At 37.5% G+C, this 13,856-nt stretch overlaps 1 protein-coding gene across 1 annotated transcript; it reads left to right on the forward strand.

The window, feature by feature from the left end:
* Positions 1-9,489: 9,489 nt before the first annotated feature.
* On the forward strand, positions 9,490-13,440 carry LOC144447921 (actin, muscle-like). The gene is made up of 5 exons (XM_078138019.1): positions 9,490-9,615; positions 10,560-10,799; positions 11,671-11,917; positions 12,572-12,763; positions 13,115-13,440. The coding sequence occupies exons 1-5, from the start codon at positions 9,490-9,492 to the stop codon at positions 13,438-13,440; spliced, it is 1,131 nt and encodes a 376-aa protein (XP_077994145.1).
* The last annotated feature ends 416 nt before the right edge of the window (positions 13,441-13,856 follow it).

The raw sequence follows: 13,856 nt of genomic DNA on the forward strand, positions 1-13,856 counted from the left end.
GTTGAATGATTGATTGAACTATCAACTTAGGGATAGATTAGAAAACCAACAGTTATACAATGTGTGTGTGCATTTACATTTACGATGCCAATCGGTTAAAGGAATGATAGGCAGTGCTGTCTTTCCAAAACAGAATAATCTAGCTAATCTCCGTTTGTGTTTATCATATTTGCATCTCACACTAAAATAGCTTCGACAAATTAAAGAAGCGTCAGACACTTGGCCCAGTGTGATTTCTACTACTACATACTTTTTAATATTAACAAGGATCTATGGGTATAAGCTTACACGTGTTTGAACGGTGCGTTTTGCACTTGTCACAATTTACATGTAAACCACGTTTTTAGCAATAAGCATACTAACATGTTAAAGGAAACTCTAGATAGTGAAAGGGTGGCATGGATTGTCGCGACGTGAATGTAACACCATTCCACCACATAAGTAAGTAAACAACATTGTAAGCTCAGCTTGTGCAACTTTAAGTTGAATATAATTGTGATTATTAACACAAAAAGATGAAATATAATATATTATGGCTGTTAGTTGTCACGTCTATAGTGTCCGAACGAACCTGTTACGATCTTCTTAGGATGTTACGTTTCAATATTTCGGTGCTTTTATAAGGGCGTGGTCTCAAGATCACCGTTAAATGTTAACAGATGTTAACTGTACGTCAACGCAAAGTAATTGTACGTGAAGTTTACCTGGTAATGGTAAGATTATTATTACCCGTTACAGACTTCAAATTGTCTTAGAAAATATGTGAATTCCTGTAACAAAAATCTACCTACCTTAATTACTGAGAAAAATCTTCTTCAATGATGTGTTGAAGGGAGTACAACCCGTCTTATCCAAAGGTATGGGCGATGTTATCACTATATATGGACTTGAACTGAACCCCGTAGAGACCATTCTACCGTGGAGGGGGTTCCGCTATTGTTTAGTCGGGTAGGGTCGACGCATCCTTTTTGTTTGATTCACAGAGAAGTTATCGGTGTACATCGACCACCGCTTGGTGATGGCTTAATGTTCTGTTACAACGTCATGGTTTAAATTCGATATACAACGACACTAATCAAATCAAAGCGGAAAACACGGACGTGAAACGAAACCTGTACCTAGTGGACAATATCGTAAATACAAAACTTAAGAACCTAATCGGTTTGATCAAAATGACGTATACGTAGTAGATAGACATTCAAGTGAGTATTCCTTAGATTACATAAACCGTGGTTGATGACGCCAGGGGTTGGCTCTATCTACGGTGTTTCTTATATATATTATGCCGCACATACTGAGTCAACAATTATGTAATAAGAGCCTATTCTTCGCGGTGAGTGAACTTGCGCAATCACAGAAACAAGTGTAATTTTACCCCTTTCATATATAGTTGGCTAAATATGACATTGTTATTGATATTATGAACATTGTATTGTACTCTGATAGAAACATTCTGATACATATCTCGGGAAACAAGTGCCTGTGATCTGGGAGGGGGGAGTTACCCCCGCTTATTGTGTATACGTATATGTGTGCCGACCTTTGGGGTGAGGGTTTTCAACCTTTTGTCTAAAATGGGTAGTGACTGTGTTTTACATTTAGAGAAAAGGAGTACTTTACACAATTTACGATTTTGTTTGGTCTAAAATGAGGCCCTGGAAGGAACCACATAATAAATTCTCGACTAGCTCAAAATTTCCGGGAATTCACTCAGAATTTTATTACCTCCAGCTAATTCGTTGGTTGAAATTTTCATATAATGATACCGTACATTCGTTTTTCGTGTCTCTAGATCTATTGCAAATAAACCCATGCCTGTTTCATTTTTCGTGTCAACGATCTGAAAACGGAACAAAGAAAATAATTCCTTTTTCCATTGCCGTTTCATGTTAAAATATGATAAAATGGCAATCCAACCCGTGTTCATTTTTAATTTTACATTTTGATGGTGAGAGAAGGAAGCAATAAAAACTACTCATTCTCTATCATCGAACCGAAACAAATGTCGGAACAAAAGAAAACGAATGGCGCCATCAGTGTTCATTTTCTATTTCTCATTTTGTCGACCATATAATAATACATCAAAACCTGGGTTTCTTTTTTATATACTTACTTATTCAATATTAAATGCTGGTGATGTTGAAAATATTGACCCGCGAATTTGAAAAGAATGGCTTCGCTAGAAGCATACATTAGTACTGGGGGGTATCTCGTAGTAAATCAAGGGAGAACATATCGGCAAGTGGCCGAAATTTTAAATGCAGACTACGTAGAAAATATAGGATTTCGGAATTAGGAGACTTTGTGCGGAATATAACATCAAAACCGTTCGTAGAAGCACCGTCTCTGACAAACAGCTAGATGCTGCTGTCCAGGGTTCACGTGCCATTGAAGAGATGTGTGACGAATAATATCTGTCATATATCACATACATGCATAACGTGGTTGTGGTTTATACACATGGTTATTTATCTCACCAGTCAACGTATGTTTTAGTGGAGGACCGCGGCTAGACCACATACTTATGGCTTGGATATTTCTTCAAATATATTAATAACTGACAGATAACATACACGTAGTGTAGAGTGTTTAGCTTTAACGTAGACTTCGTGTAGAGTGTTTAGTTTTCACATAGACCTTGTGTAGAGTGTTTAGTTTTCAAATAGACCTCGTGTAGAGTGTTTGGTTTTCACATAGACCTCGTGTACAGTGTTTGGTTTTCACATAGACCTCGTGTAGAGTGTTTGGTTTTCACAAAGACCTCGTGTAGAGTGTTTAGTTTTCACATAGACCTCGTGTACAGTGTTTATTTTTCATGGAATCCTGGTGGTAGAGTGTTTGGTGTTCGCACAGACCTAGTGTAGAGTGTTTGGTGTTCGCATAGACCTCGTGTAGAGTGTTTGATTTTCACATAGACCTCGTGTGGAGTGTTTAGTTTTCACATAGACCTCATGTAGAGTGTTTAGTTTTCACATAGACCTCATGTAGAGTAATTAGTTTTCACATAGACCTCGTGTAGAGTGTTTGGTTTTCACATAGACCTCGTGTAGAGTATTTAGTTTTCACATAGACCTTGTGTCGAGTGTTTAGTTTTCAAATAGACCTCGTGTAGAGTGTTTGGTTTTCACACAGACCTCGTGTAGAGTAATTGGTTTTCATATAGACCTCATGTAGAGTGTTTAGTTTTCACATAGACCTCGTGTAGAGTATTTAGTTTTCACATAGACCTTGTGTCGAGTGTTTAGTTTTCAAATAGACCTCGTGTAGAGTGTTTGGTTTTCACACAGACCTCGTGTAGAGTAATTGGTTTTCATATAGACCTCATGTAGAGTGTTTAGTTTTCACATAGACCTCGTGTAGAGTGTTTAGTTTTCACATAGACCTCGTGTAGAGTGTTTGGTTTTCACATAGACCTCATGTAGAGTGTTTAGTTTTCACATAGACCTCGTGTAGAGTGTTTAGTTTTCACATAGACCTCGTGTAGAGTGTTTGATTTTCACATAGACCTCGTGTAGAGTGTTTAGTTTTCACATAGACCTCATGTAGAGTGTTTAGTTTTCACATAGACCTCGTGTACAGTGTTTATTTTTCATGGAATCCTGGTGGTAGAGTGTTTGGTGTTCGCATAGACCTAGTGTAGAGTGTTTGGAGTTCGCATAGACCTAGTGTAGAGTGTTTGGTTTTCACATAGACCTCGTGTAGAGTGTTTGGTTTTCACATAGACCTCGTGTAGAGTGTTTGGTTTTCACATAGACCTCGTGTAGAGTGTTTGGTTTTCACAAAAACCCCATGTAGAGTGTTTAGTTTTCACATAGACCTCGTGTAGAGTGATTGGTTTTTACCTAGACCTCGTGTACAGTGTTTGGTTTTCACACAGACCAGTGTAGAGCGTTTGGTTTTCATAGAATCCTAGTAGTTGAGTGTTTAGTTTTCAAATAGACCTCGTGTACAGTGTTTGATTTTCACATAGACCTCGTGTAGAGTGTTTAGTTTTCACATATACCTTGTTTACAGTGGGTTTTTTTCATGGAATCCTGGTGGTAGAGTGTTTGGTGTTCGCATAGACCTCTTGTAGAGTGCTTGGTGTTCGCATATACCTCGTGTAGAGTGTTTGGTTTTCGCATAGACCTCGTGTAGAGTGTTTGGTTTTCATATAGACCTCATGTAGAGTGTTTGGTTTTCACATAGACCTCGTGTAGAGTGTTTGGTTTTCACATAGACCTCGTGTAGAGTGTTTGGTTTTCACATAGACCTCGTGTACAGTGTTTATTTTTCATGGAATCCTGGTGGTAGAGTGTTTGGTGTTCGCATAGACCTCGTGTAGAGTGTTTGGTTTTCACATAGACCTTGCGTAGAGTGTTTGGTTTTCACATAGACCTCGCGTAGAGTGTTTGGTTTTCACATAGACCTCGTGTAGAGTGTTTGGTTTTCACATAGACCTTGTGTAGAGTGTTTGGTTTTCACATAGACCTCGCGTAGAGTGTTTGGTTTTCACATAGACCTCGTGTAGAGTTTTTTTCACGTAGACCTGTGTAGAGTGTTTAGTTTTCATGGAATTCTAGTAGTAGAGTGTTTTGTGTTCACATAGTCCTAGTTGTAGAGATTTTGGTTTTCATACAGACCTAGTGTAGAGTGTTTAGTCTTCATGGAATCCTAGTTGTAGAGTGTTTGGTTTTCACATAGACCTCGTGTAGAGTGTTTAGTTTTCACATAGACCTCGTGTAGAGTGTTTGGTTTTCACAAAAAAACCATGTAGAGTGTTTAGTTTTCACATAGACCTCTCGTGGAGTGTTTAGTTTTCACACAGACCTCGTGTAGAGTGTTTATTTTTCACAAAAAACCCATGTAGAGTGTTTAGTTTTTACCTAGACCTCGTGTAGAGTGTTTAGTTTTCACATAGACCTCGTGTAAAGTGTTTGGTTTTTACATAGACCTCGTGTACAGTGTTTAGTTTTCACATAGATCTTGTTTACAGTGTTTATTTTTCATGGAATCCTGGTGGTAGAGTGTTTGGTGTTCGCATAGACCTCGTGTAGAGTGTTTGGTGTTCGCATAGACCTCGTGTAGAGTGTTTGGTTTTCACATAGACCTCGTGTAGAGTGTTTGGTTTTCATATAGACCTCATGTAGAGTGTTTGGTTTTCACATATACCTCGTGTACAGTGTTTGGTTTTCACATGGACCTCGTGTAGAGTTTTTTTCACATAGACCTCGTGTAGAGTGTTTGGTTTTCACATAGTCCTCGTGTACAGTGTTTATTTTTCATGGAATCCTGGTGGTAGAGTGTTTGGTGTTCGCACAGACCTAGTGTAGAGTGTTTGGTGTTCGCATAGACCTCGTGTAGAGTGTTTGGTTTTCACATAGACCTTGCGTAGAGTGTTTGGTTTTCACATAGACCTCGCGTAGAGTGTTTGGTTTTCACATGGACCTCGTGTAGAGTTTTTTTCACATAGACCTCGTGTAGAGTGTTTGGTTTTCACATAGACCTTGCGTAGAGTGTTTGGTTTTCACATACACCTCGCGTAGAGTGTTTGGTTTTCACATAGACCTCGTGTAGAGTTTTTTTCACGTAGACCTGTGTAGAGTGTTTAATTTTCATGGAATTCTAGTAGTAGAGTGTTTGGTGTTCACATAGTCCTAGTTGTAGAGATTTTGGTTTTCATATAGACCTAGTGTAGAGTGTTTAGTTTTCATGGAATCCTAGTTGTCGAGTGTTTGGTTTTCATATAGACGTCGCGTAGAAGAGAATTAGCTTAGTGGACATCACACAGATTTATACCGAAATCTGGGTGAAACATAACAAAGGGATGGGCATTACATTCACCTAGGAATGTCCGTTCATGCTTACTCAATGTCCAAATTTGTATGACAAGCGTTATTAATGGAAAAATAATTAATATAAATCATAGAAGGGTCACAAAAGGGAGTTGGAATGTCATTAGACTGTTGTGCATTGTTAAAAACAAAACTGATAAATGTTCAATATGAATGCTAGGTATGTGACAATTGTATACTCTGTTTTATGAATAATGGTGGCCTATTGTCGTAACCCTGTACAGTTCATTGACCTTTTAATAAAGGTAGGACATAGGAATACCAAAATGAAAAAAATAGTGAAATGATTAATAGGTAATCGGTAATACAAAACTTAGACACGCAAAGCACGACCAGAGATGGAATTCTGACTAGATTACTCCCGGGTGACTAAACTATGAAAGCAACTGAGCTGGAACAAAGCCTCACGACAAAGGAAACGTTCATTTCCAATTGCGATATCTTGACCATCGGGCAACAAATATCCCCTTTTTAGTAATGAACTTGAAGCAGCAGTCTGCATTTCTTGTTCAAAGTTAGTGCAGTGTAACACATCTTTTCTTTAATGTCACGGACAATTTCGATTCCCTTTCAGTTAACATAATAAACAGAGGAATAATACAGTGAGATGGATGTACAACTCAAGGGGAACTCAGTGGTGTGCTTTGTTCGTACCTTTTTTTAAATGTTTGTTTTAGTCACAATAGTTATACTTTGATAGACAACCTATTTCTGTTAGACAAAAGTGACTGAAAGTCAATGGACGGTGGTCAAATTGTCAAGAAATATGTCGAGTATTTGAACATTTAAATGTACAACCAATGATATGGAAAACCTTATGAGAACTGTCAAATAGTCGCTAGTCCTTCCCATTTAATTGGCGGACTGCTGACGGGTAAAAACTTTTTCTGTGACGTTCTGATTTTGCTGTAAGTGAGCGATAACGTTTCCCTGATGGAATAAGGGAGAACTGATTGTTGGCCGGATGGGAAGAATCGGATAGAATCGATTTCATTTTCATTTTCATCCTAGACTTGTAAATATAATCTAAATGAGGCAGATCTACACCAATAATGCGCTCGGCTGAACGCATCACACGGTTTTTTAGTAGGCGTGGGTCCTCCACAGTGGAGCTCCCGTACCAGACAATTATGGAGACTTTTAATACACTCTCAATAACTGCCCGGTAAAAACGTAAACCAAACGACGTGTTACATGACGTTATGTGATTCCTAATATACATGTGTATAATTTGTTTACCAGCTAGCTTGTACGCACAGTGATATGAGCCTTATTCAAACTTGACACGTTTTACTTCATGACAAATTACAATTAAACAGTCACTGTCAATACAATAGGTCCGCTTCTGTAGTTTCTAAAACCACATTTCTACATGTTATCGTGTGAGTCAATACCTTAGTTTCTTGATGATCTCTTTTGTTTTTCAGTTGAAACCCACTGGGATAACACATCAATGACAAATTAAAGTAGTGTGTCATTTATGTAGTAGTTCTAATAATGTATGTATATATGGTAGGATTATAAACAAGCAAATTAATACATACATACATACATACATACATACACACACACACATACATACACACATACACACACACACACATACATACATACATACATGCATACATACATACATACATACATACATACATACATACATACATACATACATACATACACATACATACACACACATACGTACACATCAAGCCATCCACAAACGCGCACGCACATACACACACACACACATACACGGGGTCCATTTACCCTCACGATATAGTCGTTTGTATAATTACGTACATATCTATTTGTGTATTGTGTGTGTCGCACGTATGTACGTACATGTGTGTGCAAGCATACATATGTCGTATGTGTGAGTAGGTTCTAATTCGCAAATATCTAAATAGTGAAATCACGAAAATCAAAACAATTATAAGTTACGAAAACAAATTGGAAGTCTTGACAAGTACGATAAAATATAGAAAACAACAATGATTTAATTATCAATTTCTTATTAATTGGAAACTGCCATAAAGAAATACTTGTAAAATATTTCAAATATTTCAAATAAACATCGTATGATATAGCGTGAACAAGCCGGAAAAACAAACTATACATATGTATATTTGAAATCACGTAACAGTATGTAATCTCTCTCACTCTCGTTTGGGTAACATGTTTTTTCTTTTGTTTTTGATAACTGGTTTCGTTCTTTTTTCATTCTACAAGGGGGTTGATTCTGGGAGATGAGACGAAAACTAAATGTACTTAAGCTGCCAGAGATATCAATGAGTGAGACTCGACAAGAACTGACATTCAGACAGAAGAGAAATACATGTACCAAATGGACCACGAGAGTATTATGTACATACAAAGGTATAATGCCATCTGTAACTACCCTCTCAGTCAAATGGATACTGTCTAACTTCGGTTTCGCCAACACAATTCCATATATGGTAAGATTTTGACTCCGTAGCGTGACATAACACGTGCTGTATATTTAAATCAAAACTTACAGCAATTATTTCATTGTACTGGATTCACTTGCTTGTAAAGGTAAGTCAATACATTCATTCTCCGTTGCTTACACTGTTTTCCAATGCAGTTCCCACTTGTCTCTTGCTCAAAATAACCCAATATCTATATTTCTAAAACACAAGTATTTTGCTTGTGTTTCCGTCTACTGACAAATGTTCGTTTAGTAGTATATATTAGACTATAATTCCTGTGGACACGTCAGACAATGCAATGGAAAGCCACACTCATACCGTCGTAGTCCATCTTGTTTTGTTTTGTTTTTAATTTTGACCAGACTATAAAGTCGGTGACATGTCTGTTGGCGTTAGTCTTAATAACGAGGTATATCGCAAAGCTAATCCATACTGCATTTTGAAAGTGTTTTATTCCCCAAACCGCAAACTCGTGTTGCTGCAATGCTGACACCGCCCATATATTTGTATTGACCGTCACTTAGCGCACTGTCTTTGTAATATGTTCATTTCGAAATGCGTTGTCTTTGTGAAATCTCCATGATGTGTATAGTTTAATGTTTAACAACATTTTTAATAAAATAAGTGAATGTTCTAAACGGTGGAGAATGAAGTGGAAAACTTTACATATACAACTGCTTGCATTTTATGCTACCGGTGATGTAACCCTGCGTGTTTGTTGCATAATGGGTGGGGTGTGTGGGGGTACTCCCAATAATATATTTTATATGGGGGGGGGGGTGAGGACTAAGTTGAAAACGTCTACCCATGATTAGGGAAAGTTTTAGACAAAAAGTTGACCCATGTTTATGAATTTTCACGCAGGAATGGTGCAGAAATTGTAGCGAGAGAAAAATCATGGGGGAAATATTCTTGTTATTTACCTTTATTCTGTTGCGGTGACGATTTGTCTAAAGCATGGGGACATTTCCTATGTTATCGATCCATGGTTAGGGGAATTTTCAGATGAAAAATACATTACCTGAACTAGACATTCACATATGAAAAAAAACATCAAAAAACAACAATCTACCTACCCCTACCCCCCCCCCCCTATTCTAAAATTGAATGTAATAGTAACCACACAAATTGTTTACGCCTTCCAAGTATACCAATTATCAAAGGTGCTCTCATTTTTCTGTAGCTACCCTCCTAATTCTGCAAAAATGTGTGACGACGATGTTGCTGCCCTGGTTGTTGACAATGGCTCCGGTATGTGTAAAGCCGGGTTCGCTGGAGATGATGCCCCCCGAGCTGTCTTCCCATCTATCGTTGGCAGACCACGTCATCAGGTAAGAATAGATGGGGACCACATTTACATTTTAATGTGAAATATTTTTGGCATGGCTTTCTAATTGAGAAATAAATGTGAAACAACAATGAAAAATGCTGTGCTTAAAACCCAATACATTGTATAAACCTTTCAAAATGTGTGTAAAAAAAGAAGCTATTGTGAGTATAGCTGCAATAATTGTAGCGTTTGATGTGATTTTGAGGGCTTTTTCGTCTGTTTTTGTGCCTTTTTTCGTTCTGACGTTTAACCCAAATCAAACGCTACAATTCCTCTAATGCAAATGCAAATAGACGAGACCACATTGAAAACGTGAGCGAGGGGTCAACGTACTACCCGTTTCAAACTGCTGCATGCCTTGCTACATTTGTCGATTTTGACGGAATTGGGGTACCTCTGAACACTTCTCTGGTCTTGAAGGCTCCGTAATTAATGTTGGCGTTACGAAATGTCCGATATTTTGCCAGGTAAGGCGTAATTTAGCAGAAAAGTCCGCCCAACTTTGTGGTTCAGATCTGAATCGCCTCCGTCTATTTGCATTTGCATTAGAGGAATTGTAGCGTTTGATTCAGGTTACACGTCGGAACGAAAAAAGGCACAAAAACAGACGAAAAAGCCCTCAAAATCACATCAAACGCTACAACTATTGCAGCTATTGTGAGTACAATGACACTGATTTTATATATTTATTAATCTTCATCAATTGATTGAGTTAGAATGACTTGGCATATGTTGTTTCACGTTGATTTTTCGAGTAGGTAGCCATGATAAAATTGTTAAAGAAATAAAGTTTTTTTTGGAAATCAAAAATCCAAAATAAATACCCAATCCTCATTCATATGGCCACTTTAATTTTCTAGAAATTTTTGTCTGGTGCGATTATTTCCTGGGCTTTATCATGATGCGATAGAACATACAAACCTGTATTGTGTTTTTTATCTACAGGGAGTAATGGTTGGTATGGGTCAGAAAGACAGCTATGTAGGTGATGAAGCACAGAGCAAGAGAGGTATTCTGACACTGAAATATCCAATTGAACACGGCATTGTCACCAACTGGGATGATATGGAGAAGATCTGGCATCATACTTTCTACAATGAACTGCGTGTAGCTCCAGAGGAACATCCAGTTCTACTGACAGAGGCTCCACTCAACCCTAAGGCAAACAGAGAAAAGATGACACAGGTGAGTGTGCTGGGTTATGATATCAGGGATAACATAATGCTACAAGACATAAATTTCCATTGTATTAAAACTATATTCTTATTACTATAGTATGTTATTGTTATTTGAAATTTGGACTAATACCACATTGCCTCTAACAACCAACCACTTTGACATTTGACTGGGTGTGAGTGAGTGAGTGAGTGAGTGAGTGAGTGAGTGAGTGAGTGAGTGAGTGAGTGAGTGAGTGACAATAGTTTGTTTGTGAAATAATAAGTGATAATGTACTTGTGCATTTGTACAGTAGACACTAATGGACACGTGCTGCATATCATACTTGAACACATGCCATACTAGAATAGATTAGATGTCAACAATAAAGATGTTAAGTTAAGGTGACCATATGAATGAGTGTTGGGTAATTAGTTTTGATTTTAATCGGTAAAACTCTCTCATAAGTTTTTCTACTTGGACAAAAAATCTTCTGAAATAACATTCCAGTCCTTGTTTGTAACTCAATAAATTACACACACACATAAAGTTAAATGTTTAAAATGTTTATAATTGTACAATAACATGCTTTTCCACATTTTGTAATAAATGTATTTCCTATTTGTTGATGTATAAAAATGGATGATTTCTCACTTTTATATTCATTTAGCAACTCTACCTCGTTTTGTAAGAAGGAAAACGTTGTAGAGTTGCTAAATCAATAAAAATTATCCATTTGCTCAGTTTCATTGCTTAAAAATTAATGCTAGTCAGAGTTGGCTTAGTGAACGTTATGTACACAGTAACAATAGTGACGACTTAATATACAAGTTTTTTAATGTTATGATTACAAATTACTTAATATGATAACCCTTAAGTTACCTTTTTCCATTCATTTCAGATTATGTTCGAAACTTTTAACTCGCCAGCCATGTATGTAGCCATCCAGGCTGTGCTGTCTCTGTATGCATCTGGTCGTACAACTGGTATTGTTATGGATAGTGGTGATGGGGTCTCACATACTGTACCAATCTATGAAGGCTATGCATTGCCACATGCTATAATTCGTCTTGACTTGGCTGGACGTGATCTGACTGACTACCTCATGAAGATTTTGACAGAGAGAGGATACTCATTTACCACTACAGGTATGTCGCAGACTTAAGCAGGGTATCAATACCATTATGTGTCATCAGTATTGATTTCTAATGATCTTTTCAGATTTTGTCGTCTCTCTATACCCATTCTCAGACTGGGCTCACTGTATGAACTTCCACACTTTTCACAGCAATGAACTGTATTTCCAAAGCTGATCTTTCAGCATTTGCGAAATAAAATGAACGGAATTTATTCAAAGATGTGGTAAAGGGAAATTGTGTTGGTAGGGAAGACCAAGTTTCAAATTCAATACCTTATTTTCATTTGGGATGAAAGTGACGTTTCACATTTGGATGAAGCACTACGAATGTATGTGAAAGGATTCCATCTATGTGTACGGTAGTATACCGAGTGTAGAATACAAGAGTTCTACAAGTCGCTACTGATGCCAAGACATTTGTCAGTAAGTAATACATGTAAATTAAAAAAAAGAAGTTGCTTTGTTATGTTGTACAAAGACGTACGAGTTCGAGACCACACCACTTTAAATAATGTTTTGCACATTTTGACCATCGTGTGCGGTCACATTAATGAACAGTCTGTAGCCATGGATACTGGCCAAAAACAAAATAAGACAAGTCAAAACAAAAACTACTCTTTAAGTTGTAAGTTAATCTCACCATGTGGGTTTTTGTGTATTTTAGCTGAAAGGGAAATTGTCCGTGACATCAAAGAAAAGCTGTGTTATGTTGCACTAGACTTCGAACAAGAAATGCAGACTGCTTCTTCAAGTTCATCTCTAGAAAAGAGCTATGAGTTGCCCGATGGTCAAGTTATCACTATTGGAAATGAAAGGTTCCGTTGTCCAGAGACTATGTTCCAGCCTGCTTTCATAGGTGAGTCACCCCCCCCCCCCCACTTCCAGGAGTCACCCAGTCAGAATTCCCATGGCCCTCTGTAGTCTTGCTCTATTCTAAATGTTTATTTACTTTCAGATAACTAGAGATATCCAAGGTGTAGTGGATTGCTTTGAAATAGGGTCTATGTTTGAAGTGATGACTTAACTGCATAAATATAGTTTGATGTAGATATCGATTAAATTTTCATTTAATTATTATCCCTGGCTTACACCGAAAGATCCACATTTCAAATGCTTCTAGTTTGTCACAAAGCATTTTATTTAAAGTTTATAATTATTTCGTAATAAAAAAATAACAGTAATATATTATGATTTTTATTCTCCATAGGTATGGAGTCTGCTGGTATCCATGAGACCACATACAACAGTATCATGAAGTGTGATATTGATATCCGTAAGGATCTGTATGCAAACACTGTACTCTCTGGCGGTTCAAGTATGTTCCCAGGCATTGCCGACAGGATGCAGAAGGAAATCAGCGCTCTAGCGCCCCCAACGATGAAGATCAAAATTATCGCACCACCAGAACGTAAATACTCTGTATGGATCGGTGGCTCCATCTTGGCTTCACTGTCAACCTTTCAACAGATGTGGATTAGTAAACAAGAATATGACGAATCTGGTCCATCCATCGTTCATCGCAAGTGTTTCTAATTATTGAAATTGTTATTGAGCGTTTGAATTTTCTAGGTTACGAAACAGTTGTAGGTGGAGGTATACTGTTAAAACAAATGCAATAGGAAACTTGCAAACCCGCTATGTTGAGTGTTGCATCATGGGAAATGTAGTAATAAATACTAATCAATTAGCATTGTAAACAATAATGTGACATTGTGGGGGGTTCATTTTATCAGTAGCTCCAGATAAGGTATTACAATAACCACAGATAATCCCATAGTCCTTTGCGTCTGAGCATGCTCAGTCCAGATTGCAAGTTCCCTGTTGGGCTTGAATACTAGTAATAAACAAACAATAATTATATGAAACGTAACGCCAGGAAGAACTGAGTTCAGAAATGTATCAGAAAAAGAGAATCTTCCAAAAAGACGGAAAATTTAGAACAAGGGAAA

The sequence above is a fragment of the Glandiceps talaboti genome, chromosome 17, assembly GCF_964340395.1.
Source record: "Glandiceps talaboti chromosome 17, keGlaTala1.1, whole genome shotgun sequence".
Lineage (NCBI taxonomy): Eukaryota > Metazoa > Hemichordata > Enteropneusta > Spengelidae > Glandiceps > Glandiceps talaboti.

Bases quoted from the DNA above. Each gene is read 5' to 3' on its own strand.
- LOC144447921 (XM_078138019.1), top strand. From the start codon at position 9,490: ATGTGTGACGACGATGTTGCTGCCCTGGTTGTTGACAATGGCTCCGGT. The intron at 9,616-10,559 runs GTAAGAATAGAT...TTTTATCTACAG, and splicing joins TTGGCAGACCACGTCATCAG to GGAGTAATGGTTGGTATGGG. The intron at 10,800-11,670 runs GTGAGTGTGCTG...CATTCATTTCAG, and splicing joins ACAGAGAAAAGATGACACAG to ATTATGTTCGAAACTTTTAA.